Here is an 18,234-nt window from a genome sequence, read left to right as displayed (position 1 = left end):
TCAGGTCCAGCAACAGTGGCCGGCAGGAACCACACCTCCCACACCTCCGGTCCAGACGGAAGGGCAGCGGCCTGGAGCCCCCACCCCACCTTCCTGGCCTCGCCTCAGCCTCCGGCTTCGGGGAGACCTGAGAGGGCAGGGCCGACCTGAGGACGCTCGTTCCTGCTGTGGCCTCAGTCCCCGCTTGGGCGGCAGCATTCGGGGTCCGGGACCTTCGGCCTGCGTTCAGCCCCCACCTCTGCAAACCTCGGCCCCCCTGGGGGGCAGACACACACCCCAGCGCCTCCACCCAGACTGGCGCACCCTCTGCCGGCACCACTCAGGCGGCCTGCCTGCCAGACCAGGAGCCCCGTGCCAGGCACGGGAAGGCAGGGCGTGCTGGGCGTGAACGCTGGTCAGTGGGCAGGTGCGCGCAGGTGCAGGTGCTCCCCTGCACCCCAGCCAGGGAGGCGCAGACCCAGACAGGGATGGGTCCTTCCCCCGGTCAGGGGCTGGGACCAGGCGGTCTGGCGACAGTGATGGCTGCCCTTGCTGACCAAGGGCCACCGGTCAGGCCTGGGAGGCTCGCCAGCCTCCCTGGTTCGGCTTCACTGTCAGGGAGGAAGGTCTGAGAGCACAAGAGCTAAAGCCACAAAGCACCGGCCCCCCGGCGCCCCCAGGACCCGCCGCAGCCTCTCCCCCAGGCCAGGGGCCCAGGGCTGGGACAGGGACACAGGGCCCCACCGGAGTGGAGTCCCTGCAGCTGACAGCCAGCCCAGGCAGGAGGCCCCGACAGCGTGACCGATGGCGGGCTGGGCGATAAGAAACTAATAATTTATGTTCCCAGCTCCTCAGCTTGGCGCCGAGGGGAGGCTGGGCCACAGCCGCCTCCTCACTCCGGCAGCCGCAATCCTTTATTGCACAAATTATTAACGACCAGAGAATGAACGACTCAGTAATCAGATCAGGGCTGCCAGCACTTTTCATTTGACTTATTTGTATAAATTCTGAAGTCGGGGTCTTGCCTGAGTTCGGAAAGCCAGCGTTGCGCTGGCTGGGTGCCCAGGAACCCCCACCCACAGAGCCCGTCCGGCTCACCTCGGCCAGGACTCTGGGGCCACAGAGGCAGCGGGGGCGGCCAGGACAGGGTGAGGGAGGCGGGGCTGAGCCCGGAGGTCAGGTGCGGCTGCGGCATGGGTCCCTGGGGCAGGTCGGGATTCTGTCCTTCCACCTGCCCCAGGGTCACCTCCCCCCGGTTCTTGGAGCCAGGGGCTGGGCTAAGGCTCAGGGGTGGAGGGAACTGCACCCCTGCCCTGTGATCTGAGGGAGGCCTGTGCAGGCCAGCGTCTGTCCAGGGCCTGGGCCCAGGCCCCACCCCTGCCCGTCCATGCCCCCGCCCTCCCCTCACGTGTTCGCCCTTTCCCTGACCTGCTGGTGGTCTCTCCACTGTCTCTGTGGGTCCAGGGACTCAGGCTGGGCCGTTCCTGGTGGCAGCACGGAGGAACAAGCCGCCTGTGGTCCTCTCGAGTCCACTTTTAATCTCATTGACCTCTCGTTATACTACAGCGCATAAATTCAGATTTGGAGAGCTTATGTTCCGTCATAAATTGGGCTGGCAGACTTCCGATCAACAAGATAAAGCTGTCTCCTGTGAGGCGGGTGTTTTATCGGTCTTGGCCTCGGCGCTGCAGGCAGCACGGGGGCGGGAGCCCAGGCCTCCACTTGCAGGCTGCCCAGAGGGGCCCAAGGGGACGGTCTGGGCCCCCCCTGCTGTCACAGGCAGGCCAGTGCTGGAGGGAGCAGCTGCCAGGGCCCCTGGCTAAGCCCTCGAGGGACAAGACAGAGGCCTATGAGTGCCCAGGTATGTGTGCACGCTTGCCCCTCCCTCGGAGGTGGACCTGTGGGATCCGGGCCACGGCTGGAGTGGACTGTGGAGTTAGGGGTTTGGGGAGCAGCTGGACCTGCCTGGGACCTCAGGGGGCCAAAGGGCTGGGAGAGGGGACACTCCTGAGGTGAGGAGCCTGGTCCAGCTCTGTTTATAGTTTGGACACATTGTCACCTGAGTTCCACAAAAGGGCAGGTCTCGGCAGCCTGAGCCACCCGGAGCCTGGGCTCCTGCAGCCCGCCCAGACGGGGGTGATGTCTGCCAGCCTTGCCTGCTCCTCCCTCGAGGTCATGCCTTCCTTTCAGAAGCTCCATCTCTGTCAACACCACTATCCCATTGCTGACATTGTGGCCCAGCGTCTTTCAGGGAGATCCCTCCTCAAATCAGCACCCTGAGCGTCTCTGAGCAGCCTGGCATCCCAGGGCCTTGGCAGCACCTTGGGAAACCTGTGGGACCAGGGTATGTGCCCTAACAGGAGAGGAGGGCAATCCTGGGAGGCTTCCAGGAGGAGGCGATGCCACTGTATACGGTTTAAAAAAATTTTAATGAAGGAGAGGCCCACAAGACAGAAGGTGCTACACTAGTTGTAATGGGGCCCTGGGTGGGTACAGAATAGTGATGCCAGGGGCAGGGGTGCTCCGGGCAAAGGCGAGGCCTAGAAGGTGGCCCTGGAGGAGGCCCTGGAGAGCAGGGTGGCCAGAGGTGCTGGGAGACTCGGGCAGGCTCCGGGGGCATCATGGAGGTCCAGGGCGAGAGGGCCCGGAGGGCGCACAGAGCCGGAGGCTGCTCCCTGGCTCGTGGGCAGCAGTGCAGGGTGTCGGTTCTCTGGGTGACGGAGTGTGACTGGGTGATGAGGACTGGTGGTGGGAAAGCGGCTCTGGGGGCTGTGAGGCGGACACACAGGGCAGACTGTGGACCCCGGAGTGTCGGCTGGGGCTAGAGATGCAGAGCCAGACTCTGTGAAGAAACCGGCAGAAGTGCCTACGACAGAGAAGGGCGGACGCTCCCCTCCACTCACTTATCCGCCCGCCCGCCTGAGCCGTGACAGGTCGGGGAGGCAGAGGAGCACCCTGCAAGAGGGAGTGAGGAGAGCAGGAAGGGGAGGGTGATCGGGGGCAGGGTCTCAGGGCACGTGAAGCTCACCTCACACACACTGCGGCACCAACTGGACGCACCGAGAAAAAACCCACTGTGCTGAGGCCAGAAAAAGGCCAGAACAGGAAGCAGACCATCAGCATCAAGCAGAAGCTCATAGGTTCACTGAGGGCTGTGCTCCCGGCTGGAGGATGGCGTGATCCACCCAAGCGTGGCTTTCCTTGTCCTGGCACGGAGGCCCCTGGGCTCAGGAGCCCCCACGTACCCACGGGGCCTCGCATGCAGTTACCGAACCTCCGACTTGGGGCAAACTCCGGAAGGATGGTTGGCCGGTTCTCCCGGGCGTCTGCAGCCCCTGACATCTGCTTGCACGTGAGTATGAAAGTCCTCTGTGGGCAGGGCACGAGGACCCCACATTTGGGGATCCCACGCCCCTCTCTACAGAGTAAATACACTGCCAGCCCAGCCCAGCTCACCAGCTGCCCCTCCTCCCACTTCTCAGGGGCTCCAGGCAGCCTGCCCAGTTCCAGGTCTGCAGGCGGGACTGTGTCAGAGAAAGTGCCCTGGACTGTGCCCTGGAGAAAGTGCAGGGTGGTGGCCTTGGTTGTAGCCCTGAAGCTGCTGCCCTCTCTCCGCCCACAGCAGTTCCAGGCCTGGCCTGGGCACGTGGGCCCCCCTCAGGGTCTCAGCCGACACCCGGCCGCAGCTGCTTTCAGGGCCACACCCGCGGCTCCTCGCAAACTCTAGAGGGCCATGCCCCAGGCTTCCTGCTGTCCTGGCACAATGTGCAAGGTGACACGGCAAAGCCGTGCAGAAGAGAACATGGCCTGCGGGTGGCTCACCGGTCAGTCATAAGGGCGCCCGCACAGACATGGCGCCCGCAACGACTCCAGCACGGCCCACAAGGAAGTTGCCGACTCAACCGGTCTTCAGAAGGAGGCCCATTAGCACGGGGAGTCCAGGACTCAGCCTCCGATGGGGTCAGGCCGGGTCCTCAACCTCACAAGGCCGCCCTGGGCCAGGGCTGTGCTGGGAACCTGGGGAACACTCATGTCCACCCCAGTTTGTAAGTCCCGAAATCCCGTGACACGACAAGTAGGTGGTGACAACGAGACTGTTGGCCCTCTGGGTGACCCTGATGGTGGGACGGTGTGCAAGACAGACGCAGACCCTCCACCTCTACTCTGGTACAGGCGGGTGCCGCCTGAGACCCTGCATCAGACAGCCACCTGCGCGGCAGAACCTGCGAGTCCCATGGGACTGACAACGTCATTCGGTAAACGAAAGCTGAAAGGGGTCCAGGGCAGCCGGGCTCTGGGGGAGCTCCTGCACACACCCCTGGCCCCGCTCCAGGACCAGGCGGCCTGGGAGCAGCTGGGGGCGGCATGTGTGAGGGGTGCGTGTTCCGACTGTGCCGTGCGCCCCTGTGGACGTCGCCACTCTGTGTCACATGCAGTGTGCACCCCGGCCACCCTGGGGCAAGGGCCCAAGCAGACGGGGCAGACTGCAGGTGGGGGCTGGGCCGGGGCCTGGGCTGACGCTCGCCACCCAGGAAGTTGTGTCTGGGGACCGCTGGCTGTTTTTCTTCATTTTGAGGCTCTGCATGCCCGTCCCCTGTGCCTGGGTTTGACCGTGTGCGGCTCCAGAGAACAAAATGCCCCTGACCTGTCCTTGGAGCACAGGAGGCCCTTCATGGGAGGGCAGAATGACCGGCATGGGGTGGCTTCCAGCCTCACAGTCGGCCCGGCTGTGACAAGCGAACACTCAAAGAGTGGAGTGGACGCGTGGCCAGCACAGTCCAGGCCAACGCTCCAGGGCACAGACCCGCAATGAGGAGCACAGTGCCCGAGGCCTCCCACGGGGTCTGGGTCTCCCGAGAGCTGACGGGCACGCTGGGCCCGCGGGAGCAGGAGGAAAGCTCAGACGTGTGTGCGCAGTGGCCTCGGCTGGGCTCAGCCTGAGCACAAGTGAGTGCCTGGCATCCCTCCACCCTCAGGTCCGGGTCTGCTCTTCCCTCACCCTTGGCCTGCGGTGCACTCCTGGGGCCCGGGATGTGCTCGGTCCCAGTTCTGCCACTCTGCTCACGTCTCCCTGGCTTGGCATCAGAGAGGGGCGGCCCTGGCACTGTGATGCCTTGTGCCACAAGGGGTGAGGACAGCAGGGGCCTCATCGCCTGCATGCGCCCCGCAGGGCTGCAACCAGGTTCAGGGGCCCTCCTTCGGGCTCCACACCCCAGGCCAGATCCAGGCTGCAGGTGGGCAGTGTTTGCAGGGAAGGGAACCGTGGAACCGGCTTCACAGCCGCCCCAGGGAGCATCTCCTGCTCCCAGGCTCCGGGAGGACTCGACTGGACTCCTTCCTTTGGCTGTGCCCCCCAGCCCAACCCCCCTGCCCCAGGGGAGGTCCCTGGCTTCTGCACTGGAGCCTGTTCACAGAGCAGCAGGCAGGGTGTCCAGGGAGTTGGGGCACACACTGTGCGGGGGAGATGCCAGTGTCTGCTCACACCTGGCTGGTGCTGTGCACACCTGTGCTCGAGTCTGGGCCTGAGCCCACTGCTGTGTGTGCTTCCAGAAGCCAGGGTCTGTTGGCGGCTGGGATGCTGTGTGGGAACAAGCATGTGTGTGCAACGAGTGTGCTGCCTCACAGCTCTGCGTCAGCTTCCCTCACACCTGTGCGGTCAGTGTGACCTGTGACTGCGGGCCTTTCTGAGTCGGGGTGGTCTAAGGTCTGCAGCCCACCCCCTGGGTCCCCCTGGACGAGCATAGGCAGGGGACAGGCCCCACTGCCCTGGGGTCTCAGGGACACCCTGCTTTCCTCCACCTCCCCTCTGGGCCTCTCTTGCTAGGGTCACCCTACATCTGGCGCTCAATAAATGATTGATTGGTCAGGAAATACATGGAAGCGGACTCTAGGGGTGCAGGTTGGAGAGGGGCGCTGGCAGGAACTCCAGCGTAGGGACAGGGTGCTGGCAGAGGCACCAACTGCGGACAGGGGATGGGTCAGCAGCGCCAGAGCGGGCGGTCAAGCCTGGCTGAGCCTGGGTTGGGGGCAGCAGGGTCGGCAGGCCGCCCCCGCGCTCCTCAGGGACGTCTCGGGTCACCGTTGTCTGCGCCGGGGCCGCGCCGCCCCCGGGTTATTTATGACGCCCTCCCCCTCCTGGCGGCGGGGGCGCTCCGGCCTCAGCCCGGCGGCGGCGGGGCCCCATGCGGGGGACCGCGAGCAGCGACGGCGCTGGCAGGCCAGGGGCGGAGCCTCCGCCGGCTGGGGGTGAAACAGTGGCTGCGCACCCCACCTGCTCTCTCTCACCCCCCCGCCCCCCCCCGTTTCCGGCCTGCCCCGCAGGGCGTGATTCCAGCGCCAAAACTGTCTCTCGAGCTTACAGCTCCAGTGCGAGAAGTGCAGAGCTACCTGCGGGGGCCCAGGCGCCGGGCCAGGACCCTGGCGGACTGGCGGGAGGAAGTGAGCAGGTCCTGGAGGGAGGGCATGACCACCATGGCTGAGTGGGAATGCCCGGTCCCGGTGGGAAGGTGGCTCAGACCCGGGAAGCTGAGGGGTCTGTTTCCCAAGAAGAGGAGGAAACATGTGGGGGTGAACTGCCCTGATCAGCTGAGGCCCTGGAAAGGGGTCTCCCGGGAGTCAGGGACTGGCCCTTGGAGGAGAGGGGCCCAGCAGGGAGTTTTGCACTCAGCCACGATCTTGAGCGAGGGACCCTGGTCCTCCAAGAGGTGGCACCCGATGCCGCATGGACGGTAGACGGGCTGAACTCGGTTGGCCCCACACCTTGCTAGCTGAACCTCTCCCCTGAAAGCCAGAGTTGAGGACCCCATGGGCCCCCTTAGCGACTGTGGGCCTGTGCTGAGGACAGTGTGAAAAGTGGGAAGGGAGGCCCCTCCACAGGATCAGGTGGGAGGAGAGACCTGACCGGACTGTGACGTGGTACCTCCTCAGGTCCAGAGGTGCCTGCCTCACCAGCCCTCCCTCCCCAAAGCACAGAGGAGGGAGGCTCGGGACAGGTGCAGGTGCACAGAGAAGAGCAGGGCGGAGGAGGCTGTGTCTCAGCAGTCAGACAGCCAGCGCTTTGACCTCCCACTGGGCCTCCAGCACACCCGACAGCCCCCACATTAACAGGGTGGCTCCTCTGGGGCCTTGGCTGTTGGGCAGGGACAGTCTCCTGCATCCATTAGACATGGAGGCCTCACACCTGAGAGCAAGACTCAAGCCCCAAAGGTGGCTGTGGGGAGACCCCCCATGATCACACTTTGGGTGAGGCTCGTGGAAGGGTTTGGGTTGCAGGTGGGGCAGAGGGGCCGCTCACAAGTGTCCCCAAATTCCCATCAGCAGACAGATGGGAACGTGAGGAAGCAGCAGCAGGGGCAGAGGTTGGGGTGCAATGACAGGTTAGTTCCTGGTTAGCGCCCAGACCTGGATCCGCAGGCTGGTCCTGGTGCCTCAGCTGAGGGTTAGGGGCCAGGCGTGTCAGCAAGGGAGCAGAATGGTCGCCAAGAGTCAGCCACCTGCCCAGCTGGGGCTGGCGCCTGGTAGGAGATGGATGGCGTTGGTGTGTCCCCTCACTCCCAGCGTGACCAGCTGGCCCTGCAGTGGGTGGTCAGGGAGAGGCCCATGCAGACGCAGCCCAGAGAGGCAGGGGTTGGGGCCTGGCTGCTGGGCTGGGATCTGAGGTTACTTGCTAGTTTGTCCAAAATGACACACCAGAGGAAGACAAGCCTAACAGAAAGACCAGCTACTGGCAGGTTTCTCTGCGTCTCTTTCTGCTTCTCCCAACCAAGGCCGGCCTACGGATGTGCAGGGAGGTGTGGCCGGATGGCGGGGGCACCTCATCCCTGCCCTCCCAAGGCACTGGGGTGGAGGTGGGCGTAGCAGGCCCTTCCTCCCCAGATGGGCTCTTGGTAGGCAACAGAGACGTGCTCCACGCACAGTCCCACACTCACCACCCCTTTCCGTCCCCACACCCCATCCCTCACCCAGACTGGGTCCCGCTCACTCTCCGGCCTGCACCAGGGCTCAGGTGCTTTAGCCCTGAAGTCAGATAGCCTTGGTGTGACAGCAGGAGCTCGACTTGACTTCTCCAGTCTCACCTTCCTCGTCTATAAAATGAGGAAAATAAGGAAATGACTTTGAGATGACCAAGTGAACCGAGGCATGTCAAGTTCATAGTAAGGCGGCATTAACCAACAGAATTGTTACTGTTATTCACAGAACACAAACCCTCCTCGGTACAATTGCCAACTCTACACACCACAAAGCCAGGGCCTCACACCTTGTAGGGGCAGAGGGCCCCGCCCAGGCCCTCCCCGCCACCGACAGGCACTGAGAAAACACTCCCACCCAGAGCTGCAGGCTCACATCCACACATCCATCGGGAAAGCAGGCGAGCTCAATCCCACATTCCCGTCCTCTGCCAGGACCCCCCTCAGGACCGGGCACCACTGCCCCACGTGGAGTCCCAGACTCCGGACAGCGGTGCCCCAACAGTAACTACTAACCGTGGCGCTTGCGTGCGCGCAGAGTCTCGCTAGCCCTCCCACCCCCACCCTGCCCCCACCCATGGTCGCCCTTCCTCCCGTCCCCGACCGCGGAGGAGTAGGGCACGGGGTGCAGCCCTGTCCCGCAGCCCCGCCGCCTGTGTGAGCCTGGTCGGCCGTCACACACCCCCTGTTGGAGCCCGCGCCCGCCCGCCCGCGGCGCCGGGGCCTTTTAAATGGGCCAAGTTGTGGTGGCGGCGGCGGCGGCGGCGGCGGGTCTCCCAAGTCCTCGCCCGGCGGGCGCGCGCCACAGTACGCGGGTGCGCGGCAGGAGCAGCGGGGCGGGGTGGGGGCCTGGGACCCCCGGGCTGGGCGGGGCGCGGGTCCGCAGACAGCAAGACTTATTGCCCCGCTCCACCCGGCAGACTGACCAGGGAGCGGGGGCGGGGTCGCCCTAGGGGGCGCGGGCGCAGGTGGCCCGGCGCCCCGAGGAGCCCTAGGGCCCTGGAGCTGCGGCGCTCGGCGAGTCGATCCGGGATCGGTAGCAGCTCTGGTAGCACCATGTCTCGGGCAGCGGAGGCCCTGCTAGCCGGCCGGGTAGCGGTTCCAGGGGGCCCGGCGGGAGGCGCAGCGTCAAGGCGCAGTAGCAGCTAGGGCGGGCTCGCCGCCAGGCGCCTCCTGGGTCCCCCGCCCTCGAGACCCAACTCCAGCCCGGGAACAAGTTGAGCTGGCGACGGGAAGCCGGGTTGCAGGACCACTGGCCCGCCATGCCGGCGGTCAAGAAGGAGCTCCCGGGCCGTGAAGACCTGGCCCTGGCTCTGGCCACTTTCCATCCGACTCTGGCGGCGCTGCCACTGCCGCCGCTGCCCGGCTACCTGGCGCCACTGCCTGCCGTGGCCGCGCTGCCTCCGGCAGCCTCGTTACCGGCCGCGACCGCTGGCTACGAGGCTCTCTTGGCTCCGCCGCTCCGCGCCTCGCGCGCCTACCTGAGCCTGCATGAGGCCGCCCCACACCTCCACCTGCCCCGGGACCCTCTGGCCCTCGAGCGCTTCTCGGCCACGGCGGCCGCGGCACCGGATTTCCAGCCGCTGCTGGACAACGGCGAGCCATGCATCGAGGTGGAGTGCGGCGCCAATCGCGCGCTGCTGTACGTGCGCAAACTCTGCCAGGGCAGCAAGGGTCCGTCCATCCGCCACCGCGGCGAGTGGCTTACACCCAACGAGTTCCAGTTTGTCAGCGGCCGCGAAACGGCCAAGGACTGGAAGCGCAGCATTCGCCACAAAGGTGCGCCCGCGGTGGGAGCACGGGCTGCTTCGGTCCCTCCCCTCCGCTCCCCGAGGACCCGTGGGCCCGGACCCCACTCCTTCCACCATCTGGGAAACTCCATCACCGCCCAGAGAGGGCGCTGTGACTCCGGGGCTGCAGCAGGAACACACACCCCCCGCCCCCCACCGCAGTACGGTCTCCTAGGTGGACCCAGGCAGAGCGCCCTCAGCCTCCACGATCCGCTCAGCCCCCGCCGCGGTCCCCCGGGCTGCCTGCGGCGTACTAGCTAGCCGCTCCTTCTGCTCCGAAGGTCTTTTCGGGATTCCTGGGCCTCGCTGCGCAGGGGAAGTTTACGGGAACTCGGAAGAGGAGGGGGAGGCAGGCTGGGCAGGACATTCCCCTCACTCCAGCACCCGGACGCGGAGCCCAGGGCTCTGGAGGGAGGGGAGAGGCACACGTGCGCCCGGGGCACTGGTGCGCGCTGCTGGAGAGCAGGGCGAGGCGTAGGGGTGGCGCAGGCAGGTGGGGGCCGCGGGGCCGCGCGTTAGGGCGGGGACGCGCAGAGCAGCAGCGGCGGCCGAGCTGGGAGCAGCCTGTTGGGCTCCCTCAGGAGTCTGACTCCAAGGGCGCAACGGGCGGGCGTCTACTCGGGCAAACAGAGAAACGCGGTGAGAGGGGGTGGGAGACGTTAGAAAGTTAGGGACCCGGTAGCGTTAGACTTTGGAGTTCATGGCTTTTTAATGGCTGCCCTCTTCTCACTCTGGGGTCAGGCGCAGCCCTAGGCCCTGGCTGCGCTGCTGACTTGCCCGGGGGCTCGATCTGCTTCAGCCCTTAGCTTGGGGGTTCCCGCGGACGGGTTTGGAGAGGGTGGAACTGGAGAAAATGGGGGCGGGGGGGAAGGGGCGGAGGAGGCTGCCCTTGGTCTGGGGAGGGCGCTCGCCCGGGTCATCAGTTTCTGAGCTCAGCAAATCTTTACGGGGTCCGCGATGGTGGGCTGGGCGGCGGGTTCCCAAGTTGGACTGAGGTGGGCATTCACACTCGTGAGGGGGGGGTCCGGCCCCGCTGCCTACTGCGGCCCGGAAGTGTGCTCCAGTGCCGCCCGTCCACTCACGGGTCCTGCCTCGGGCTCTCCTCGCAGGGAAAAGTCTGAAGACGCTTATGTCCAAGGGGATTCTGCAGGTGCACCCTCCGATCTGCGACTGTCCGGGCTGTCGAATATCCTCCCCGGTGGTGAGATGTGGGAGAAGGTTGGGGCTTCCGGGTCTTTTCTCTCCCATGTGGAGCGTATGCGTATTTTGTAGGGTCCAGAACCCTAACGTCAACTGTGCCAGGGTGAAGGAGGGAGCCCCAGGGGCAAATAGGGGCGATTTTGCTGCGGGGGGGAATCCTGGGGCAGCTGGAGCCCCTGCCCCTTCGGATCTGGCCTCTCCTGAAGCTTTTCCTTGGGAGCCTTGGAGGTGCTTCTCCCGAGGTTCCGGAACAACCCAGGGTGTGAAGGTTCCTCCCTGGAGTGTGTTTTCCACTGGCCTGGGGACTCTGCCCGTCACCAGCTTGGGGGGGGGGGCACCATGTCATTTGGCCCAGCTTGGAAGAGAGGGGCCAGCCCTAGGGCAGTGCTCATTCTGGGTGCGGCAGTGCTGGTTGGCCCCATGCGTGTTCTGGGTGCTTATAAGCTTGGATGTGAGTGATGTGCCTCTTTGGGGTTCCCCTGGCTGCACCCTGCTGGGCAAGACCCTGGATGATCAGGACCAGGACCGTCTGGGGCAGCTTCTGTGCTGGGCAGATCCTTGGTACTCAGAGGACAGGTCGGTTGGAGGCTGCTGTGGCCCAAGCCCCGTGTGGACACCTATGGAGCCCCCCCCACCGCCCCACCACCCCACCGCTGTGGCCCAGGAGAGCAGGAGCAACAGCACTGTGCCCGCCACAGCGCACGGCCTCCTGGTAGTGGTGCACCATCGATCTGAACGGGAAATCGCATCTGGAGAGGAACCAGTTTGGAGCCCCTGGGGGAGCCACTTGGAGCCAGGCTGTGAGCTGGTGGGCAGTGCGCTCTGAGGGCTCCACTGCCAGCCCCCTCTCGTAGGAAGGGGTGGGCCTCGGGGGTGCCTGGGAGGACCCAGGGCCCCTGGTCCTCACCTTTGGCTCGTTCTCTTTGGAGCAGGGGTAGGGCAGGGGAGGGGATGTCCTGGATTCCTCTTGGGCCCTGGCAGCAGGTGACCTAGGCAAGCCGGGAGGCCACAGACACACCTGTGAAGGTAGACGTGAGGTCAGATGCAGCTGTTGGGCAGGGGAGGGGGGCTCAGCTCTGTGCCCACTGCGCGCAGTGTCTGACGTGAACGCCTCGCCACGGGCCTGCCCGTACTCGGAAGCTCCGGACCGAGTGAGTGCGCAGGCAGGGCCTGCCTGCGGCCAGAGAGTGAGCTTGAGACCCACCTCTGCACCCTCTCAAGCAGCTGGTGCCAAGGACGAGTCCTCCCGGTGCCCTCCACGCTGGCCCAGAGTTTGCTTTTGGGTTCAAGGATGGGGTCACAGTCCAGGGCCGCCTGCCTGCCCGGGGCTCCCTGCTCCCTGCCTTACATGAGCGATGGCCCAGACCTGGGCCTGCCTCCCCTGAGCCTGGTCCTTCCCAGGCCTGGCCCTGTACCCTGTCCTTGGGAAGGAGCTCCATAGAATCCCTTCTCTTTCCAGCCCCCCTTTTTCCACACAGAGCCTGCCTTCCCCCACCCCCAAGGCCAGGCCCTCGGGTGTGGGCACGCTGCACAGACACAGGCCGTCCAGGCGCACAGGGTGGGTGTGCACGTGGCACAAGGGTCACGCAGCCACGCAAGCGGCTACACTCACTGCCTGGGGCGCCAGTCTGCGGGCGGACGCTCAGCCCCCAGTTCTCAAACCCGTGCTGCTGAGCAGGGCTGAGGTCTCCAGTGTGCATGGGAGGCATGGGTGTCCCCTGTCCTTGGTCTGGGTCATGGCTGCCCACCCTGGTTCCCCTTCTGAGCGCCCCCCACTGGAGCAACCCAGCCAGCATCACTGGCCTGGCCTCATCCCAAGCAGCCGTCTTAGCCGCCGCCACTTCCCTCTCCTTCCTGTCCCACAGATGAGACACGGAGGGCCATGTGTCCCTTTTCTAGAGTAGGTTTAATTTGAGCAGAACAGCCGGAGAGGCTGTTCTGGTGTTTGGGCTACAGCAGGCTAGAGAAGGGCAGAGCTGAGTGGGACTTCCCAGCAGAGTGCACTCCAGACAGGTGGGGGCTGTTCCAAATGAGGTAGTCACCCCCGCCACCCTTGTCCAGGCTCTGCTGTCGGGGTGCAGCCCTGGGCCGAGGCCAGCAGGCCTTGGTCTTGCAGGCTGCACCCCCGCAGGCCCAGCTGTGGTCTCGCTGACCGCCGCAGGGAGGAGCCTGGAGAGTGTCCCGGGGAGACTCCCAAGGCCAGGGATGGAGGAGACCGAGTGGCTCAGCGTCTGGAGGTGACGGCGGCCTGGGTCTGACAAGAACCCTCGCACTGTAGGGCAGGACTCTGGGGGCTGCAGAGCTGGCCTTTAGGTCTAGGGTGGGGCAAGGCCCCTCCTTGACACTGTGCTCTGAAAGCTCCGGCGTGTGGTGGGGTCTTGTCATCCTGGCGACAGAATAGAGGGTCAGTGGAGGCCTTGGGACTGAAAAGATGAAAATCGGATCATCCAAGGCCTCTGTCCCCTCCCCGAGCCAGGAACCTACTATTAAGAAAGGAAAAGCTCCCAGCCCACCAGAGAGCGGTCACTGGCTTCTCCGCTTCCCCCGGGTGCGGGACCTGAACTCCAGGGCAGTGCCATGGTATGTAGGAAACAGGCTGCGAGTGTGGCGAGCTCTGAGCAGGACCGGGTCGGTGTGGAGTGCCACGTGTGCCCGTTCCCCTGGCCCCAGTGCCCACAGCTCGGCGCTTGTGAGTCTGGCCTTCGTACCACGGGCACAGAGGTGGGGAGGTGGGCCCACGGGGAAGCTGGGTCTCTCAGGGCTCCCGGGCTCCAGGCTCTGGGCTGCTCAGGGCTCCTGGCCAGGTAATTGGTGAGCCCCAGGCCCCAGGCTGCAGACCCCCTGGGATCTGGGTCTCAGCTGGGGGTTCACAGAGTTCGAGTCGGGCTGCCAGGGGGACAGGTGAGCCCTCTAGGCTTGGAGGAGCTGGGGAAGCAGGGTCCGTCTCCAGGTGGCCTCCCCGCACTCAGGCTGATGGCTCTGGACGGCTGGGCAGGAGTGTGGAGCCTGGACAAGGCCTTGTCTCCTGCCCTTGGCCTCTGGTCAGTTGTGGCTTCTGCCAACCCCGGAGGCAGGAGACCCCCTCCACGCCTGGCGAGGGCGGTGGGGAGCATGGGCTGGTGACTGTGTCTTCTCGGTCTCAGCGAGGCTGCTGTCGCTGGGTCCGGCCTGGGGTGCAAGCCACACGGGGGGCTGAGGCCCTAACTTCCTCTCTTCTCACTTTGCCCAGAACCGGGGGCGGCTGGCAGACAAGCGGACAGTCGCCCTGCCCCCTGCTCAAGTGCTGAAGAAAGAACTGACCCCTAGCTTCTCAGCCAGTGATGGCGACAGCGACGGGAGTGGGTCGGCCTGTGGGCAGCGGCCAGGCTTGAAGCAGGAGGACGACCCACACGTCCGTATCATGAAGAGAAGGTGCTTCCGCTGAGGCCATGGGCGCGGTGGGCGCACGGGCGCAGGTGCGGGCGGGACTTCGGGGCGGGTCTCCAGGCAGCGGAAGGCCAGCGCAGGCCTGGAGGGGAGTCCTTTGCCCGAGTTTGGCTTGTTGTGCTTCATCCGAAACAAAGCCTGGAGCCCAGGGACACACACCAGCCCCTCCGCTGCACAGCGAGAGCCCCCTCCCCCCGCCTGAGAGCCAGGACTGGATCGGCATGACTGGGGGCAGGGACCCCCGTGGTGGTTCCTGCCATGACCGTCCTGGGGAGGGACAGAGCTGCTGGGTGTGAGGCAGGAAGGAGGGGGGCTCGGCCCATGGCTGGGAGGACAGGTACCAGGGAGACTCGGGCGCCGGTGGGGGTGAAGGCGAGGCCCAGGGAGCTGGGCTAGTGCCCAGCAGCAGCCCCCAGACACTCGTGACTTGGAAGGTAGCAGATCTGCTGGGGGCTCCCTGTTGCGTTGCAGGCTGGGGCCCTCCTTCCTGACCTCCCACCTCTCCCCCCACCCCCGTGTCAGAGAACTTCCTCTGGCTACTCATCTTGGTGTCTGTGCGTCCATCTCTCTGCCCATCCAGCACATGTGACGCGCTCCCAAAATTCCTAGGCCTTTACCATTTTCCAGGCTCTCCTACCCCGATAGCCCCCGGCTCCCACCACCCGGCCCAGAGCCACTCCTGCCGACAAGAAGCAGCCCAAGGCCCTCAGGTCTTCGCAGGGACCCTACCGTGGCAGGCGCGTGGGCACCAGGCAGAGCCCTTTGCTCGCCTGACCCTGCCACCTCGCCTGCCTCGGCCATGTAGTGGTCACCTTTGGAACGCCAGTTGGCAACAGCTGGGACCCCAGGGCCCCCGTGCCTGGGCTGACACCCCAGCCATGGGTCCTCGTCACCGGCCTCATGTCTTGGCCTGGTCCCAGCCCAGCCGGGGCAGCTCTAACCACCAGGAATTTGGGTTTGGTCACCTGAGTGGCCTGCAGAGGAAGCAGCAGCCCCCACCACTGCACAGCGTGAGGGCCCCTCTGGGCCCCGGTTGGAGACACGGTGGCCTCAGCTCTGTGCTGCCTTTGTGTGGTGAGGTCAGGAGCTGGCTGCCGCCCGAGGGCCTAGCCTGGTGGCCGCTGGAGGCGGTCGAACTCATACCAGATGGCGCTGGAGACAGGTCTGAGCCAGCTCTGTTCCTCTGAGGCTGGTGCTCCAGGGCGGGGGGGGGGGCACGCCGCACAGACGCCCCGGCCCCACTGTCCAGGTGCCCGGTGCCAAGGCCAAGCTGACTCTGCCCCTCCCTTTGCAGAGTCCACACCCACTGGGACGTGAACATCTCCTTCCGAGAGACGTCCTGCAGGTGGGTCAGCGCCTAGACCGGGCTTCCCCCATATGATGCGTCTGCTTCTAAATCCCCTGGCCTCCTACCCTTCCTCCCCTCCTTTGTCTATGGTCCGTCTGTCTGTCAGTCTGTTGACACAAGCCTGGGCCTTGGCATCAGCACGGGAGGGGGGATGCTGGGCAGACCGACTCGGGAGCCTGGGTGTGCTCCCCTCCCACGTGGCACTGGCCGTGTGAGCCCATCTGCCCGAAGAAGAGGGCACGACCTCCCCCTCCCACAGGCCCCCCCCAGGCGGTGAAGGTGGCGATGTGCGAGTGTGGTCTTGAAGGATGCATAGGAGTTTGCCAGGGACGGGTGTCTGTAAAGACACTGAGAAATGAGAGACAGACAGGTGGGAGGGGCGGCCTGCCAGTCTGGCGTGAGTGGACGCTGAACAGCCTTGGACGCAGGGGCTCTTGGGCCTGGAACCCCGGGCAGTTGGGAGCCACCCAAAGCTCTTGAGCAGCAGAGTGACCAGGTGCGTGTTTTGGGAAGGTCCCTCTGGAAGCCCCGCCCAGTAGGTGGGGGTTTGCTGAGCCCACGGTAATTTAAGACTGTGGAAGCAGGGTGGAGGGAGAGAAAGGGGAGGTGAGGCACACTGGGGCGACACAGGTTTCCCGTTCCAGAGGGGCAGGGGTGGTCAGTCTGTGGGCAGAGCCCAGGCTGCAGCTTCTGGGGAGGCGGCGGGAAGGGCCAGCAGGCGGCGAGCATCCCGCTGGTTCTCGGCTGCCCCCACTCCCAGCCCGGCTCTGTGCGAGGCATGTTAGTGCTTCTCTCTGTGAGATGGTTCGGCCCTAGAGCCAGGTTACGGCGAGAACAGCCTCAAACTCACTTCCACCTCGTGTCGAAGGGGTCCGCTCGGCTGATCGCAGTTACGAACCCCCGTGGACACTGGTGTCGCTTTGTGAGGCTTCCTCTTGGGAAGCTCCAAGACAGAGTCATCTGTGAGGCCTGTAGGGGACCCAGGGGCTCTCCCTGCCGGGCCGGACTCTGCCTGCAGCCCCTCAGGAAGCAGGAGAGGGTTGGGGGTGTCCGGGCACAGGCCCTAGAAGCTGCTGGGGTGATTTCCTGGGTCAAGGCAGAGGGTTCATGGGGGGCGTGGCTAAGAGGACCTTCTCCTCTGCCCCACCCCCGGCCCCCCTGCAGCTGGGCTACCTCACACTGTCCACCTGCTTTGTCCCTGTCCCTCTGTCCTTCTGTCTCCAGGCTCCTGTCTGCCCTCAGGCTCTGTCCGTCTGTCTGATAACACCACGATCGCTTTGTCACTCTCCATCTGTCTGTTCATCTGACTGTCATCTGTCTTTATCCGTCTGTCCCTCTGCCCATCTGACTCCACAGTGGTCCAGTCCATGCATGGGGCAGTAGGCAGACGTGGCCCCTGGCCTGCGGGAGACCCTGAGCTGGCCAGGAGATGGGAGGGGGGCTGGAAGTGTGATGGTCGCTGAGGGCCCAGGGTCCCTCCGGAAGGGTTGGGGTCCGAGGAGTCCTTCTTCCTTCGGCCCCCAGCACACCCTCCCCCACAGCCATCCTCTCCTGAGTGTTTTCATGGCTTCGAGAGAGGACCTCGGGCCCAGGCTCCAGGCACAGGGTTCACCAGTTACCAGCCAAGCATGTGTGTGGTTCCTTTGTGGTTTTTACGTGGCATCGTTTGTTCACTGAGTGACCACAGCAGGTTTTCCAGGACAGGGACAGGCTGTCTTGGGGCCTGTGGGACAAATCCCAAGGCAGAGAGCCGGACGTCCTGGTTCCCACTAGGCCTCCCCTCAGCCCCGGCCGGAGCGTGGGAGAGCCGGTGGCTGCAGTGGGGGCAGGATCAACCAGGGCCCTGGCTCACCTGCTCAGTCACCTGCAGGAGCCCTGGGGACCCAGACAGGGGTCCCCTCAAGGGCACACTCTAGACAGCCTTGGCCCTGCCTCTAGGCCCCAGCCCCCGGCCTTGCTGTTGGGGCAGCAGCTTGCCCTCCGCCTCCCCCCGCAGAGTTGACGAGGCTGAGAGATCAGGTGGACTGGCAGCAAACTAGTCCCCTGAAGACCCCCCCCACTCCACCCACCCCCGGGCTGCACGGGGCACTCACTCTCCCGGGGGGGCTGCCCCAGCCCTGGTGTCTTTGCTGCTGAGACTGATCTGCTTAGGGGCCAGCCCTGGATTAGCCTGCTCCAGCCGCCCGGGCCCAGGGGGTGGGGGCTATTTAATGGGGCTTAGGGTTGGTTCCCAGGTCACACCGTGGAAGTCCCGCTGCAGTGGCCCAGCCCCGAGGCTGCTGTCACAGGTGGGCCAGGGAGTGAGGGAGCTGGGGGGGCTGGTCCCCTGCTGTGTCTCCTCTGCCCTGTCCTAACTTCCTGCTGCTTCAGGCGTCCTCTGCCAGGGGGCCAGGGCCCTTCTCCGCCAGTGAACGAGTGGGTGTCGTCCTGGGGGCCTTCACTTCCTCTTCTCTCCGGGTTCTGTGACGCAGGGTGGAGCTGATGCAGCAGGAACAGAAACGAGGGGACAGAAGAGTTAACTACG

General features: G+C 65.3%; 1 protein-coding gene across 4 annotated transcripts in view; it reads left to right on the top strand.

The window, feature by feature from the left end:
* Window positions 1–8,806: 8,806 nt before the first annotated feature.
* Window positions 8,807–18,234, top strand: part of SAMD11 (sterile alpha motif domain containing 11) — an 18,012-nt gene continuing 8,584 nt past the window's right edge. For 2 of the 4 annotated variants that reach the window (XM_037146855.2, XM_037146851.2), the window contains exons 1-4: window positions 8,808–9,725; window positions 10,846–10,937; window positions 14,166–14,347; window positions 15,657–15,707. In XM_037146855.2, coding sequence (XP_037002750.2) covers window positions 9,209–9,725; window positions 10,846–10,937; window positions 14,166–14,347; window positions 15,657–15,707 — 842 coding nt within the window. In that variant the 5' untranslated portion in view covers window positions 8,808–9,208. Of the gene's footprint in view, window positions 9,726–10,845; window positions 10,938–14,165; window positions 14,348–15,656; window positions 15,708–18,234 lie in introns of all 4 variants that reach the window. The other 2 variants (XM_037146853.2, XM_037146852.2) reach the window with 2 other exon arrangements.

The sequence above is a fragment of the Artibeus jamaicensis genome, unplaced genomic scaffold (assembly GCF_021234435.1).
Source record: "Artibeus jamaicensis isolate MK-2021 breed Jamaican fruit bat unplaced genomic scaffold, CSHL_Jam_final scaffold_847, whole genome shotgun sequence".
Taxonomy (NCBI): Eukaryota; Metazoa; Chordata; class Mammalia; order Chiroptera; family Phyllostomidae; genus Artibeus; species Artibeus jamaicensis.
The sequence above is the reverse complement of the archived record's forward strand: the minus strand, read 5'-3'. Positions and strand labels throughout refer to the sequence as shown.